This window comes from Littorina saxatilis, linkage group LG13 (genome assembly GCF_037325665.1).
Source record: "Littorina saxatilis isolate snail1 linkage group LG13, US_GU_Lsax_2.0, whole genome shotgun sequence".
NCBI lineage: Eukaryota > Metazoa > Mollusca > Gastropoda > Littorinimorpha > Littorinidae > Littorina > Littorina saxatilis.
In genome coordinates, this window is record NC_090257.1 from 22,929,668 (window position 1) to 22,946,978 (window position 17,311).

The window sequence follows — 17,311 nt, forward strand, 5'->3', positions numbered from 1 at the left end:
TGTGAGTTATTCGGAACCAGTATAATGGCACCTGAGAGAATAACGTGACAAGCATTGAAATGAACAAGCGACTTTCATCCTCAGTTTCGCCTTTGGTCATGTTGGTGGCTCAGTCAGATAGTTTAATGCAATGACGAAAGGGACATGAGCAAGTTTCGGTTCGACGTCGGAAATAAGTTTATTTTTGAGTCGCCTGTGACTTGAGACAACAAAAAGTGGTGGTATCCACCCAGCGAGTGACGCACGGCACTGTCTTATTTGCAAAACGTCTGCATAATCATTTGCACATGTGCAGCCTTCGGATTGTAAGACTCTCAATCCGATCATAGTGTCGCCTTTGCAGCATCAGTGGTGCTGAAAATAAAGCAAATTCTGGTGGCGATTTTCTTCTGAGCTCGGAATCTGATTAATCCGAAGCGGACTAGGCCTATCTGCAGACGCCACACCTGATTCAACAGCTGCGGGTGCTTATCGCTTTTAAGCTACTGGCCATTTTGGCTACTGGAGGCGTGAACAATCTTTCCGACAAAAGCTGTCTGCATCGCCTTCGCAGTAGAGCTGACTATAATTTCAAGGTTAACCAAAATGCCCGTGAAGATTATTGTCTGAAACTTTAAAAAAAAGTTCTTTGTGACAATAATATCTCAACTTTTGCGACGTAACTGGAAATATATCCCGTCAGTTATCATTACAAGGGCAATCCTGCCGAAACTACTGCCAGCAAAAAAGGAAAGTAGGATATGGGGATCTACCATTGTCCAATATAAAAGAATAAACCATTATATTTATCATATTTCTGATAGAGTTATTTAACAGAAACTATCTTTGGATTGAAACTAATCTTTGGATACAAATACAGAAAACTGATAATATTAGACATTTGGCAGGAGGAAATATTGACATTTTCTAAAAATAATATCGCTCCCTTTTAAACAAAACTTCCGGTTATGCACGCGCCAACTAAGCAGTCTAACAGAAATGACGGCAGATTCTCGTCTGCGTCTGATATGGCCGGCACTTCAGCTTCGACGATCGGAGGATCGAACAAAGATTCGCTGGAAGATTGTATGTGTACCATTTGTTTGTGCATCCTCATTCACCCAGTGACGCTACCTTGCGGCCACGAGCTATGCAGGCCGTGTTTCAAACAGACGGTGGAGGAAGCCAGCCTGTCATGTCCTATGTGTCGAACTCGCATTTCGACGTGGTCCCGCAAGGCGTCGAAAGCAAAGACACTCGTGAACCAGGAACGTTGGGAGCAGATCCAGCGACTGTTTCCAGGCAGAGTTCAGAGGCGGCTTGATGGCCTAGATGACGAGACTGACGAGGAAACTGAGGAAAGGGAAGAAATAGGTACGATTTTGCCGGATGTCTGACTGGGCGTGTGATACTGTAGACTGTAGTCGTAGAGTTGTAGGGTGTGCTGTTTTATATGTTTTGTGTGCGTGCGTGTGTGTGTGTGTGTGTGTGTGTGTGTGTGTGTGTGTGTGAGACAGACAGACAGACGGACAGACATGCCTTCTTAGCCTTTATAGGTATTTTAACAGGTTGACTGGAAAAAGAGAGAGAGAGAAAAACAAGAAACAGGAAAATGATATGATGTAGGTGCACATAAGAATTGGTTTTGTCTTATTAAGTTATTGTTAAGTAGTTTTACCAAAACTTAACAATGCCAGCTTGAGCATTTTTATACTGTGTTGTATCTTGAGCTTTACTTTATTTTCAGATGTGTGTTATCGGCGGATGGTTCAGCTTTCAAAGCCAGGGGAGATACGTCAAGAGTATGAAGCGGAACTGAAGAGAGTAAGTACTTTATTAGTTTTGAAATTGGAGTCAAATCAGAGCTTCCTTTTTTGCCTCCATGGGCAGGGCAGTAATTCTCTACAACACATGCGCTCATAGTCATAGTCAATGAGTCATACACAAAACAGATGTCAAAGCACATGCTTCCTCCTTTTAGTTTTACCAATGTGTTGACGCTACTGTTGATTTGTCAGATTGTAATTAGTGAACACTGTTGTCTGTAGAGAAATGTGTTGCTTCCTGTTTGCCAGTAATTAATAATTTAATAAACTTATGTGACAGGGAGACTACCATCGCCCTTCACAGCAGGCTCTGCAGAGTTGTTGGCCTTTGAGTGCGAGCTATTAATAGCTCGCCGGCTAGACACCTGTGGATTGTAGAGTTCTGTTTGTGATAAGGTCTGGCGGCTTCTGTCTCTTGGTATGTTCTTGGTTTCCTTTGCGTAACCATAAAAGTTTTTATAGGGCTTAGAAATAAGCTCTAAAATTCTCAATCCTGTTTGATTGGACTTTGCCTCCAAAGGTGATTGTTGTGTTTCGGCACTCGGTTACAAGTACGTTTAGTATGTACCACATTCAGGTAATAAAGTTGTACTTGTAGTGAATTGAATTAAACACAGTTGTTAAGTCTGTTAAACGTCAAAGATTGTAGGAAATACCTTTGAGGATTTTAATGTTAAGAGGGACATTTCAGAGCAGTATCACTCATTTGGTGTGCTTGTTTTAACTTTTATTGACTCACCAGAGCAATCAGGAGATTCTTAACAGTGTTGTTCCCTGACTCAGTCAGTTTGAGTTTGACATGGATTGAAAATGTGTATAGATCCAAATGTCTGAGATAAAGCCATCGACCAGCAAGAGGTCAGAAGAATGCACAAGATCAAAAAAAGGATGCCTTAATGACCGAAAACAGAAGCCTGAAAACACAACTGATTTAGGAATGAGCAGTACGTGTTACTACTGGATGGCTGCCAGGCCAGACAGCCGTCCATACCCAAAGAATCTTAAGGCTGTGGTTTTCTTGAGTGTTGTGGAATCAAGACATTTATGATTTAAACTTTGCACACCTCTAGGGTTTGATGACAGCATGTCTCATTGATATAACATTTTAGGGTCAGAACGGGGTCATGCATGTCAGTTGTCACTCAGGGGGAAAATGGAAACATCAATTCCTCAAATATTTTAGAAGCTAGAGCTTTTAAAATTTAAATTAACACACTTCACTCTTCAATGCTTTGGGTGGATGACCTTTATCACGACGATTCTGGTCAATGTGAAAGGTCATGGTTCAGTCGAAACATGGAAGCGTAACATTTGCTTGAACGTTTTTGAAGCTAGAGCTTTGATTCGTTTGAAACTTTACACACTTCCAGTTCCAGATTTGATAACCTCCAGACATGCCATAGGCTTGGTTGACCCTAATTGCATGTCAGGGTCACATTGGGGACATTATTTAGCGGGGAAAACAAAATTAAAATTATCACTTTATTGAGAGATTTTGTAGCTTAAGATCTTTGATAAGGCCAAAAAAAAAAAATAGGTGTGGTTAAGGTAACATAGCCAAAAAAAATAGGGTAGGAAGGTAGGCAATCACTTTTTATTTTTTTTAACTTTTTTTCTAATGTGTACAAATTAAACCTACTTGACAGGGAAATAAGTGTGCGACTCGAGCGCTGTCGCTTTCATTGCGTGTTCTGCACTGTTTTTTTTTTTTTTTTTTTTTTTGTTTTTTTTTTTACAAATGTAATAAAAAGTTATAGGGTCGGCCCCTAAAAATAGGGTAGATCGGGTTACCGTAACCACACCTATTTTTTTTTTAGGCCTAAGCAAAAAATTATCATTTTTCTTGAGACATTTTGTAGCTTGAGTGCTGGATAATAAGTGAAGCATTGAATTGGCTATTTTCGTCAGACCAATGTGTCCGTTTTTAGACAAGTATGCGTCTGTGACCGAAACAGACAAGACTCCTGAGAACAACTGATGATTACATTGTTACTGTTAGTGGTACTATTCTGAAAACTGAATTAAACTCTTCTGAAAGATGAATGAAAAAGCTTTAGTTAATGTCGTATGGGATGCAGATTTGAGGTATGAAAGAATGAGTTGTTTCACGTTGCCCCATCAGTTCTAAAACTCAGCTCATCATTCCTGCTTGCTGTTGTAAAAGCAACACTAAGTGACTAACAACAGAGTTAAATATTACATTATTAGAGGGGACCTGAATGGTGTAGGGAAACTTTGTTGTACAAAATCTCTGTTGATGTAGGACAAATATGATCGTAATTATCATTATGAGCAGAAGAAATATATATTTAGACAATGTATTTTTAGATTAGAAGGGCAAGGCATCTGAATAGGAAAATGGTGCACTATCACAGTATCACACAGTGTATCAGAGCATTTCTGCTATTGCAGAGCCAATGTCAGTACGGTAACTAAGTACATGAGATTGAGAACACACAAAGTCAGCATTCTCTCACTGTTGCACTTTTTTTTTCATGTTAAAGTTTTGCATAGTTTACTCTGTCGGGTGAGAAGTAGTACTAGAAGGCACGGTGGCTGGGGAAAGCAAACATTCCTCACCCAATGATCCAGTTCAAATTCTGCACTTGCCCAGAGCTGCTTTCAGTGCAGCACGCATTGACCGACTTTCAATGGTGGAGACACTCTGACGTTCTTGATCCATCCGTCTATTCTAGTCTTACTGTTTGCTTACTTGCCCGCTCTGTTTGTCTCTAATTGATTAGCCTCGCGGTTGTCAGGAATGCATGGAAACAAACTTATGATAATGCTGTTGGAGTGTGTTTGATGAATTGATCCACTGGTGGATACATTTTCTAATCTTTCAAATTGCAAGTTTTTAAGTGATGCAGATTTTACGGCTGTTGGGCTGCAGGTATGTTATTTAGACATTATGGCATTTTTCATGACAAGCGCTGTTGATTCCAATATAATGCACATTATAATTTGTATTTTGTTCAGTCAACTACATGATGCCACTTAGTAGTAGTGACTTACGCAGTATTGGCATTAACCGGTATTTTACCGGTTGAAACGAGAAATTACCGGAACAAAATTTGCTGCCGGTTTGACCTACCGGTTATTTTTTTAGAACTACCGGGTAGAACAATAAAACCAGTACTCTGAGTTAAACTCTAACTGGTTCCCATGACCAGCCTACCGTATTTTTCTGGACTGTTTACATCATAAATGTTTGCGTACCGGTTTGAAAAAATACTAGCGCCATCACTGTTACTGGGAATATTCGTATTTTACACAAAGACAATCAATACGCTATCCTGGCAAATATTGACTTAAAATGAATGGGGGGGGGGGGGGGGGGGGGGGATGCTTTTGTTTCCAATCATTAAGTTCATAATCAATTATTCAAGAATGTACGTTATATATATATATATATATGCAAAACAGGTGAAATTAACTCAGTTTAACTTTAAGTCAGGGGAAGAGGTGGCAAGGAATAACTGACATGTGGCACAATCCTATTACAACATTTCATGGAAAGGAATAGAAAACAGTAGTGTCAGAATATTCCCATTTGATTTGCTCCTTTGAAGTTGGGGAAAGTATTTGTAGTGGGCAATTCATGTTGCCAGAACGTGATGCTACCCACCAAGGTGCAGATGTGGGAAGGCGTGGTTGCAATAGAGCGGGGAGATGAAGTGCAAATAAAAGGGCACAAGCCCAGTGGAGCTGAGTGTGCTGTGACTCAAAACTATGCTAAGAATAGGATTAGACAAGAATATGAAGAGGGTGGTGTTGCTTGTGGTTAATCACAGGCACCTGGAATACTTTTTTCTATGACATCCTGGTCTTAACTGTGTGTGACACCGTTTGCAAATGTGCAGTTTTACTGAGACTAGGGATGTGAATTGATAATTTAGCAAAATGGAAAAGAAATGATAAATGAATCCAAATGTAAATCATAAAATTGTTCTTGTGAGCAGTTGGCTGTATTACTTTTATGCCACGGCACGTGTTTAGTCCGAGAGCACAAAAATATAAATGCATAATATATATAGTACCAACACTCACATTGCTTAACTTAAATGTTTTAAATATTGTATTTTGTTTTGTTCTTAAACTTGCTACTACTGTAATAACTAATATCTACTTATTTTAAATAACAATGTCAAGAAGCAATCATACACTTGAACAGGAAAAGCGTCATGTACCGGTTTAGCCTAGGCAAAGTAAACAGGAAGGGTGGGCACCACATGACAAGCTGGCACCAAGGGGATATTTATTAATATAACTTCGCTTGGGTTGAGGGAGAATGAAAACCTGACGCTCTTAGTTCTTACTCTTAGTTCCTTCTGTTTGACTTTGCATAACCGCAAAATTGACAGTTAAGTCATTGATTAATTTTTGTTTGGATACATTTTAAGATATATTCACTCCAGCCTCTTTCAGTTGCGAAGATGACCAACAGTGGTCCCTGCAACGTAAAAGATCCAGATCCAGAAGCACACCCAATATATGTAGAAGTACAGGGGGCGGGGATGTAGCTCAGTCTGTAGCGCGCTGGATTTGTATCCAGTTGGCCGCTGTCAGCGTGAATTCGTCCCCACGTTCGGCGAGAGATTTATTTCTCAGAGTCAACTTTGTGTGCAGACTCTCCTCGGTGTCCGAACACCCCCGTGTGTACACGCAAGCACAAGACCAAGTGCGCACGAAAAAGATCCTGTAATCCATGTCAGAGTTCGGTGGGTTATAGAAACACGAAAATACCCAGCATGCTTCCTCCGAAAGCGGCGTATGGCTGCCTAAATGGCGGGGTAAAAACGGTCATACACGTAAAAGCCGTGGGAGTTTCAGCCCACGAACAAACAAACAAACAAACAATTAGAAGTACAAATATAGAATTTAATTAATAATACTAATAGTGCATTGCGTTAATTCAGCTGAATTGAGCAACAATCAGCAACAGTTTGCTGGTCAGGTGGGGAAAGTCCCTTTATACTCAGTTAAAACAGACAGATTGGGAATTAGGATTAATACATGTACTGAGGATAGCATGTTAAAGGTACAGTTGAACCCCCTTTTTATCAGACCCCCAGTTGAAGACTCCCTCCCTTTTGAGACCTGTATTTTCTGTGTCTAGGAGGTCTTAAAAGGGGGGTTCCACTGTACGCTGAATGTGCAGTTGTAGATCTGTATCAATCCTCAAAGGTGAGACAGGCAGACAGCAGCAGAGGAAAGACAGAGGTGTGTTTTGTTTGAACACAATGGGAAACAGGTGTGGAGCAGCCTCAACACACAGAGACTGGGGGGGTTTGAGGCCTCTAGCTTAAAGGGCGTTGCTGTTTGTGACCTGTTAACTTTTCCTGTGTGGATAGTGTGCCTTCTGCAAAGCCTGAGGGGGATTTTTGACTTACATGCGAAGCAAAAGTGAGTCTATGTACTCACCCGAGTCGTCAACTTTAACGTTGGATATTTCTTGGACACTATTCAGTCTATCAGTACCAAATTTGGCAAGATGGTGTATGATGACAAGGCCCCAAAAAACATACATAGCATCTTGACCTTGCTTCAAGGTCAAGGTCGCAGGGGCCATAAATGTTGTCTAAAAAACAGCTATTTTTCACATTTTCCCCATTTTCTCTGAAGTTTTTGAGATTGAATACCTCACCTATATATGATATATAGGGCAAAGTAAGCCCCATCTTTTGATACCAGTTTGGTTTACCTTGCTTCAAGGTCAAGGTCACAGGATCTCTTCAAAGTTGGATTGTATACATATTTTGAAGTGACCTTGACCCTGAACTATGGAAGATAACTGTTTCAAACTTAAAAATTATGTGGGGCACATGTTATGCTTTCATCATGAGACACATTTGGTCACATATGATCAAGGTCAAGGTCACTTTGACCCTTATGAAATGTGACCAAAATAAGGTAGTGAACCACTAAAAGTGACCATATCTCATGGTAGAAAGAGCCAATAAGCACCATTGTACTTCCTATGTCTTGAATTAACAGCTTTGTGTTGCATGACCTTGGATGACCTTGACCTTGGGTCAAGGTCACATGTATTTTGGTAGGAAAAATGTGTAAAGCAGTTCTTAGTGTATGATGTCATTGCTAGGTTTAGTTATTTGACCTTGACCCTGAAGGTCAAGGTCATGTCAAGGTCAAGCATGTGAGTCGTATGGGCTTTGCCCTTCTTGTTTTGGTTTTACCTTCAGTCACCTATTTGGTCTATAATTTGTGTAGGTCTTTGTCTTTGATGGCTAAGTCAAGAGAACAGCACCTGCTTATGTTGCATGAAAGAAGGTGGGGGAGGGGTCGGTTCTATTTACTTAAAGATTATTAGTTGCTGACATTGGATAAAAGGAGGGGTGGAGGTTTGTGCTCAATTATTTAACACAATCCTTCGATATTACATTGGGGTGTGCACGTTAAAGATCCCACGATTGACAAAAGGGTCTTTCCTGGCAAAATTGTATAGGCATAGATAAAAAATGTCCACCAAATACCCGTGTGACTTGGAATAAAGGCCGTGAAAGGTGAATGCTCGCCCTAATAGGCTTGAGGTTTGCTGGTCGATGTGAATGCGTGATATATTTGTGTAAAAAATTCCATCTCACACGGCAGAAATTAATATGTAAAGCGCATTGAGCATATATATATATGATTATGCGCTATAGCAAATGTCCATTATTATTATTATTATTATTATTATTACTAATTGGGATGAAGTACATGGTAGGTCGATGAATATTAAGCCATTGTTACTCTTGTCAGGCGCTTCTGCTGTACTCTGGAGGTAAATAATGATACAGGTATCCAAACCATCTTAAACTTAAGTTAAAGAGGACAGAATCGATCATCAGCCAGGCCATTTGACCAACCTCAAAACATGTCAGATTAGCATCGGAAAAAAACAAGTACCATCCTTAAGATTTTGATAAGTACAGGTATCGGGCTTGGGTCATTGACACATGCTTTTGTGATCTGAGACGTTGGTCTCGCCCCTGTTTCAGTGTTTGGTCGACCATCAGATGGTTTTCATTTGATACATATATATATATAGCTCATCTAACAGAGCAATGCTTTTGTGGTCAAGGTGTTTTGACCTGTATGTGCATGTATTTCAACCCAGGTCCAACTGACCTATTGTACTCTGGGTCTGGGAAGAACACTGTGAAGTCCCTATTAATTTGTTACTTTGTATCACTCTTATGTTGATTTGCTGGTGTGTCAACAGCTAGAAGAGCAGCAGGAGGCAGAGCGTCAACAGGAGGAGGAAGCAAGTGTTGATCTCATCCAGCGTCTGCGTAGCAAGGAGGAGAGAGAGGAGGAGGAGCTAAGGCACCAACTGGAGGAGATTGCTGCGCGGGACGCTCGGCTGGCGGAGGAGCTTGGAAAAGTCATTAATGAGGTGGGTTTATATGCGTAGATCTATTATTTTTATATATTTTATTATACGTTACTTGTATTTTTGACCAAAATATGACATTTTACACGGGTCGAGACAGTCAGTGTTCCTCAGAGACCGCGCTGAACAATGACTGTCGAGATCTGTGTAAAATGTCATATTTGTGTCAAAAATACAAGTAACATTTCACGTATCGATCAATTCTGGTTAGAATTCCTTTTAGTTTTTAGGATTTAGTGTTCAATCGATACTTATGTTTACAGAGATAATTTGCCCATGCAGGTTCTGAACAGAAAGTCTGAGAAAACAAGGTCTTAAAAGGGAGGGAGTCTTAAATTCAGGGGGTCTTAAAAGGGGGGTACCACTGTAGTCATGTGAGACGATGCTTGATGCGCCCCGTGTCAATCTGTGGATTTGCTGCAGCGCCTTGTGCGACTGTAGAGCCAGACGAATAAGCTAAATAAAATGTGATTGTAATGTTAATCAAGTTGTGTGTGTTGCAGGCAGAAGGCGACACTCCGGTCAACAGGCTGCTACAGGAGTCCAAGGACAACTACCCCAACCGAATTCTGCAGCGTCCCAATAGCTCCACACCCACCCTCACCGTCACTCCCAGCAGAGTCAAAGATCAGCTGGTGAAGAACAACAAAACCTTGGAAACGTTCTTCCGTCGCTTGCCTGCTGGTGTAAGAACTGCTTCTCGATGTTCTTCCGAGCCCAAAACAGGCCCCAGTGAGAAGACCGTCGCAAAGAGCGGAGGATCTGGGTTGAGTTCAACGTCAACGAGACCTGAGAGCGTGCCTCCAGGTACAGACAAGGAAAACTTGCCACAGTTAGCGTCACAGCATTCGCTGCCAGCTTCCAGCTCTCAGCCCGAGATTTACGAGGAGATAGACGTTGGGGAGACGTACAGTCGGGAGAGTGTCACCAGCAGAGGTGTTCCCAGCAGAGAGGTTGTCGATGGGGAGGTGGACATTGGAGAGACATACAGTAGGACCTGTGCTACGTCCAGAGAGGTTGAGATTGGCGAGACCTACGCTAGAGACCTCGTGACGGGCAGGCGAGTGAAATCGCAGACTTCAGTTCACTTTGACAGCTCAGACTGTGTGACCATTTCTGACGAAGGCCTTCCACCCAGAGTGAAGATCGGCGGTGGGGAAGATTCGCGCTTCAGACCCATTCAGTCCAGCCCCAAGACACCCCCTTGCATGGTGACCAACTCTCTGCTGGAGCCGTGTGTGGTGCGTATCACTCCCAGAATTCTCTTCTCCACGCGCAGCCTTTCCACCACCACCTTCCCCATCGTCAGTTCTTGTGTCACGCCCAGTATCGCTCAGCCTGTAGGCCAAAGCAAGCCGGATATGGGTGCCCTCAAAACTAAACTCTTGGGTGAAGGCACCTCCACTGAGCTGAAACCCTCCAGTGCTGCCAATGGCTGTGTCCCGACAGATGAATTACACGTCAGACGAGCGAGATCGGTCAGCCCACCGAGGATGAAAGTCATACCTCGCAGTCAGAAAGCTTCTTACGACGACTCCCACAAAAGCCCTTATTCTCGCTCTTCCCTGAAAGATTTCAGGCAGCGGAGGAAGCACTACTCGCCAGTACAAGAATCTTTATCGGATACTGAGGTAGAGATCTCCTCTCCACATCGTTTGATGAATGGATTGAAACCAGCAGCCAAGAAGACTTCTAGGGAAGCACGGAATGTTCGAGAGGTGAAGATTGTGTTTGAAGGTGAGAGATCTAGAATAAGCAGTGACACTAACAAATCTCGGCTGATGGATAATCGTAAAGTACTGAACGACGCTGAAACTGCAACCGGTAAGACTAAGAGTCCTACTGTTGATCGTTCTGTTTCACCAGTGACAGTTAACAACACTGATCGACCATCCTCACCAGGTAGAGTTGAAAGACGTCGTCCTTTGTCTCCTCAAAGCGCTAAGAAACGCTCCAGATCAGATTCACAGCAACAGCCAGAACTGACAACATTACAGCCATCAGAGTCGTCATCCGCAAGCTCATTGTCATCATCATCGTCATCCAAGCCCTTGGGCATCTTCAACCCAGCGACGGTTCCTCCTTGGACTGACGCCCTGTACACAGACACTGTAAAGGGAAAGGGAAAGCGTCTGGTAAAGAAGTCCGTCAATGGAGTGTTCAGCCAAAGAAACTCACCCAAAAAGACTGTCAGTGTCAAGAAAGCTGGCAAACCAGATTCCGGAAAGAAGATCGCTTCCGCAGAGAAGACTGTTGATGCCGAAAAGCTGAATAGTGTGTCTAAAGTATTGCCTGTAATTGTAGAAAGCTCTATGGGTGATCGGGCCAAGAAAGTGACCCATGTAAATGGTGTGGATCAGCATAAAACACCTAAAAAGAATCGCAGCAACAGTAGAAGTGGTTCTGGTACTGGTAAAAAAGCAGTGTCTGGTGGTCAGAGGGAAGTCGCTCAGCCTGCTTCTAAGCTTCCTTCCTTGGACAAAAAAGATGTGGGCAGTGTGAAGGAAAAGAAAACCAGTCCAGCAAAGAAACCATCACCACTCAAAACTGCTGGTGAAAAAAAAACTGGTGGTGAGCAAGTAAACTCTGTTAGTGCTACTGACCGTACACAAAATGGAGACGTTGACAACCCTATCGAGCCTTCTTCATCTTCCATTGACACACCGTCTACATCTGTTGATAACGAGACTGACAACACTGGCAAGCTTGTTCAAAGGGTCAAGAGACAAAACACTGCACCAACAGCCTTAGACCAGGAATCAACTGAGAAAACGGTGCCTGTGAAAGCTACTTCAAAGCCTTTAGAAAATGGAAAGAAATCCTCCGCAGCAAAATCACGCAAGGTCTTAAGTCCACAGAGGTCTATCAAAGACTGGTTCTCTCCCAAACAAGTTGCAGCTTCCAAACTGAAAGGTAAAGCTCCAATTGTCAGGGGTAAAAAGAGAGCAGGTGTTGCTGAGCAGAAGTTAAATGTCAACGGAAAGAAGAAAACGGGTGTCAAAAAGTCAAAGACTGTTTCAACAAGTGAGTCCGAAGTATCGGATCTATCTTCTGCGTCATCTTCTTCTGCCACATCACCAGAGAAGTTCACGGTTCGAGCCTCCAGCCGTGCCAAGAAAGTGAACCCCAAACTAAACGCCTTTGTATTGAGCAACAAACTTCAGCAGCTTCAAGCCCACGCCAGCCCCTCCAAAACTGACATCACCTCTCCCAAGTCAACCCCATCCAAATCCACCTCATCTTCCCCAACTAAATCTCAGACATCTACCAAGCCCAAACGTCAGAATGCTACCCCATCAAAATATCAGAAGTCTGAGAATTCAACCCCATCCAAATGTCAGAAATCTGCACAGCCCAAATCTCAGAATTTGACCGCAACACAATCTCAGAAACGCAAACTCTCCGACTCACCAGACAAAAACAGTCCGGCAAAAATGAGGAAGCTGTCGCCCTCCAAGTCTCCAAGTAAGCGCGACGTGGCGCAGGATGCATTTTCTTCAGGGGAAGAGGAGGAGGGCTTGACACAGGAGGAGAAAGATTTACGCCTAGCACTCCGTTTACAGCGACAGTTCGATCTTGCAGACAAGCTGAACCTAAACATCGTTCGCTTCAAAGGGACTGACGATCAGTACTCCTTGCGGGAGAGTCGCTCGGAGTCTAACATGAACTAGGTGAAAAGGCAAGAATTTTTGTTCGTTTTTTATTTTAGGACTGTTTTTAGGACTGTTTTAACTTGAGAAGTAGAAAATTATGCAAAATACATGTATGCAATTATTTTAAATTGTGTTGCAAAAAAAAAAGTGTACCTTTTGGTGCAGGCAAAAGGGAGAGTATCACAAGAGCATAAGGTTAAGCTCTTTGGTGAACGAATGTGAGCCAGAGGTGTCACTATAACCTCGGGCTTGTTAGATTTGCAGGTCACAAAGTTTGGCCAAGGAAAGGTTATGTTGGAGGTTTGGACGGCCTTGCTCGAGCACTTTGTCACCAGATAAGTTGGAGGGTGGATAATCTTATGACAGCCAAGTTTGCAGCACAAGTAACTGCCTATGGATGTAAAGGCATGTTATAAAGTGAACAAAGACGGACTGATTTGCAACTTCCTCACCTGAAATTCTTCATGTGTTGGACTTAAGAGAGGTATCGTACTGATACATTTAGTCATTTTATTTGCATTTTGGGTTTTACAGGGTTTTATTATGTACCCAACTCTGTTCATACACCTACACTTGGGGAGCCACGTAGCATCTGTGGGGATATATGCTTATGGCCTACTTGTATCAGGAGGTTAGAAACGTGAAAACGAAAGAAGATGCTGCCGTTTTACTTTTACTAGTTTAACTATTTCATTTCACATTTTCTTTTCTTCGTTGGATTGTTGGCATAATATTGTGCAGATATGCAGACAATGGCTCCCAGGGGAGTCACACTATAAGTTATTCTGAGTCTTGTTTACAAGTACTCGGTTGTTAAAAGACAGTGGTCATCTTCAAGTTCTTTTTGTTGTGGGGATTGTTGGTTTACGTTAGGATCAAACTACACAATAGGTCATCTGACAATTCATCCTAAAGTCAGTGGATGAAATTCAGAATCAATGTGTCGGGACAGTTAGGCCTGAATAATCTATTATGGTTTCAGATGACTAATTGCCAACATAGATTAAAGGCAGTACATCTTTGAAAGTTTGTGTCAATAACTGACCTTTTTTTTTTTTTACAACACAATTAATTTACAATAATTGCATATATTTTGCATTTTCTATGTCTCAATTTAAAACAATAACCGTTCTAAACCCTCTATCATATTGAGAGTTATAAGCTGGAAGACCGATAGATGCATTTGTTTCTCTCAGATTTACAGGCTCTACAGATTAATAATAATAATAAAACATTCTTTTATAGCGCTGTTCACTGCCAAATGGCAGTCTCATGGCGCTTTCAATTGTGACGGGACAAAAACTGCTGTTATTTGGACTGTTTTCTTGTAGAGAATACTTGACTGGACTGTTTACTGGTGCATTTTCTTCTGGCTAAAAGCTGCATCTAATGTTTGGTGCCTTTGCCAACATATGATTTATACATGCACATGTATAGCTAAGTATTGTGTAGGTATACTTGGTGTCTAGAGTACAGCTGTCACTATCCTAAGTTAAAACCCTGGTTGTAGAATGCACGTCACATTCACTCTTCACAAGTATAAATTTACAATGAGAGTTATTGATTACCTCTTGAACATCAGGATATTGTTATTTTTGGTCATGGTACGCAGGACAGCTCAGCACACGTATGTATGCATCCATAGTTGCATGTGACGATGTCACAAAGTAGTAAAAATCATTAGCTTTCTGTATTCATGAGGTGCAGTAGAATATTACATATTTATTGGGTTGCTCATCTCACAAAAAAGCAAAAACGATTCTGAAGTTACACTGGCAAACTGTAGTGTAAATATTCTAAAGGACAAGAAAGTTGTTGCTGGTACTGGATGTCAGCTTCAATGAGAAGGGACCAGAAGGGACATCTGCAACATTCTCAACATTGGCATATTTCAGGGGAACTCACTTGTACATTTTCAATTATACAGATTCAATGTTGTTCTCAGGCCCTTCAGTCAATGGCGCTTATTTTATCTTTTATTTGTTCCGTCCCCTTGGTCTTTGATTGTTTTGCCATTTAGGGGGCCTTTTGACCATCAAATGTCCTTCTAAACAGACAAAGCCAGGGCATTTGGTCCCAGAACTAGGTTTTTAATCAAGGTCCAGCTGACCTATTGCCCTCCGATTCTCGGGGAAACAACACTAGATTTTATTTATTTGAATGATAAGATTTCAAATGACATTTTATGTTTACCATCATATAGTTTTAGTTTTACATTATCATGGGTGAAAGTAGCCCGTCAATTGACTGAAATCCGTCAATCTGAAAATAAGTCTGACGGAAATTCCGTCAATCCGCAATTTTTATTTAAAAAAAAAAAAAAAAAATTTTTTATTTTTTTATTTTTTTTTTATAAATTTTTAAGCGGAACGCGTTTTTGAACTGCTATGCGGTAAACCCCGTAGGTGAGGTTTCTTCGCTTTCGGATTCGCTCTGCATCACGATAAAAAAAAGTTCTCGCGTTTTGGCAGGCATTATGAAGTGGTGACACGATTTCTGCGACAAAGATACCGGTTTTGACGGAAAACGCATGGACAGATCTTATTGATGCTGGTCTAGCCAACAAATGGCGATGGGACTGGTTGGAGTTCATGAAACTAAAACTGTGTGTGATAAGTTTGGTGCTTGAAACTCAAGTGCTTTTCCTTGAGAACTTTGCACTATAAGAGATGCTACTGCTTAGTTGCTACTTTGTGCAGTGCTACATCATGCTGTTTGCATGTGTGACATTCTGTTTCATCATTTATTTCAATGCCTGTCTGGCAATGTTTGCTTCTTATAATTAAATATTTCGAACTTTTATTTCAGTTGTTCAGTTTCTATTTCATTTAGTAATTGGCTGTTGTCAATGTTAATTGTTATCAATTGTGTCGTTGTGTTGGAAGATGCAAGTGTGAAAAGATACAAAAGATAAATGATTACTTCTGTGAATTGTTTTGATTTTGTTTACCCTTTTTACCATATCATTAGAATCTGAAGGTATTTTTTTGACCTGCATGATAGTGACAAAAAGTGTATTTTTTTGCCAGGAAAGGCCACAAAATCACAATGTATAATGCAAAAATTCGTTTTCGGCCGGGGGGCGTTGCCCCCCTGGACCCCCTAACGGGGCCCTGCCCCGTACCCCGCCAGGGCCTAGGCGGCCCCTGGACCCCTGCCTCAAAAAATTTTCAGTCAATTTGATTTTCATAGCTTTCACCCATGCATTATGCCATCAGATCTGAACTTTAGCTGATGCCAGGACTTAAGACATTTTAACAGAATGTATTGCTTCTCAATGTGCCCACAATTGAATATTATATATATTGCATCTCTTGTTAACTGGCATCAAGCAGTAAATGAAATCCTATATTCTACATTTTGCTATTAGCAAGTTCCTAAAATCTAAAGTTACTGTTGTAATTGTGTTTTTAGAGAAAAAAAGTTGTATTACTGTACTTTTAACATTATCAGGCATGGTACTCTTCCGCCGATCGGCGGAAATCCGCCGAAAACGAAAATCCGAAAAAAAAATTTAAAAAAATATAAAAAAAATAAAAAAAATTTAAAAAAAAATCTGCTAATTGACTTGAGATTATTATTTTTTCTTACTCAAGCCTTGTTATCTTTCACTTATATCCCTCTCAGCTTCAAGGAGAGGGCACTAAACAAATTTGAATTAGTAAAACGTCGTCAGCTTCAGGGGGCAACGCCCCCTGACCCCCACAAGGGGCGCTGCCCCTTGACCCCGCCAGCGGCCCCCCGGCTTTATTTCAGCTGAAATTGCCATTCCTTCAGTACCATGCCTGATTATAGACATAGCACAGGAACAGATATTTAGACAAATCCTCCTCCCCTAAGTAAATTTAGTTCTTACTTTTCGTGCCATCAACTTACATCAGTTCCTGTTAATTTTTCTAATGCACAGATCAATTTGTAAACAGATTTTGCCAATGTGTTTACCTATTCTGTTTGCCAGCTTTATGTAAAGTCAGGCAGCTGCATAATTATGTAATGTTATTCATACAATTGCAACACAGTTCTGCCCCCACACCCCACCCACCTTCATTACCTTTAATGTGTACTCCAGTGGATAAACTAAGATTCCGATAGAGGCCTACTTTCTAGAAACAACCATTTATTTTGGTGTAGCTTTAGGTTTAAGGGCTTTTCTAGTAATAATGTTCAATTGGCACAACCCTTCCTTTCTGGGTGTTCAGTGAAACTGTCAAATGGGGGACACAGTGGACGATTCATTGGGAAGTATTTTGAATGGAACGATCAGAGTTCACTTTCCCCCCCCGCGGGTTAGGGGGAAGAATTTACCCGATGCGCCCCAGCATGTCGTAAGAGGCGACTAACGGATTCTGTTTCTCCTTTTACCCTTGTTAAGTGTTTCTTGTATAGAATATAGTCAATTTTTGTAAAGATTTTAGTCAAGCAGTATGTAAGAAATGTTAAGTCCTTTGTACTGGAAA

The 17,311-nt window shown here is 41.4% G+C and overlaps 1 protein-coding gene across 1 annotated transcript; it reads left to right on the forward strand.

Moving 5' to 3' along the window:
* Positions 1–930: 930 nt before the first annotated feature.
* LOC138945301 (serine-rich adhesin for platelets-like) lies at positions 931–15,068 on the forward strand. The gene is made up of 4 exons (XM_070316718.1): positions 931–1,353; positions 1,727–1,803; positions 9,031–9,204; positions 9,705–15,068. The coding sequence occupies exons 1-4, from the start codon at positions 948–950 to the stop codon at positions 12,870–12,872; spliced, it is 3,825 nt and encodes a 1,274-aa protein (XP_070172819.1). The 5' UTR covers positions 931–947; the 3' UTR covers positions 12,873–15,068.
* Positions 15,069–17,311: the final 2,243 nt, after the last annotated feature.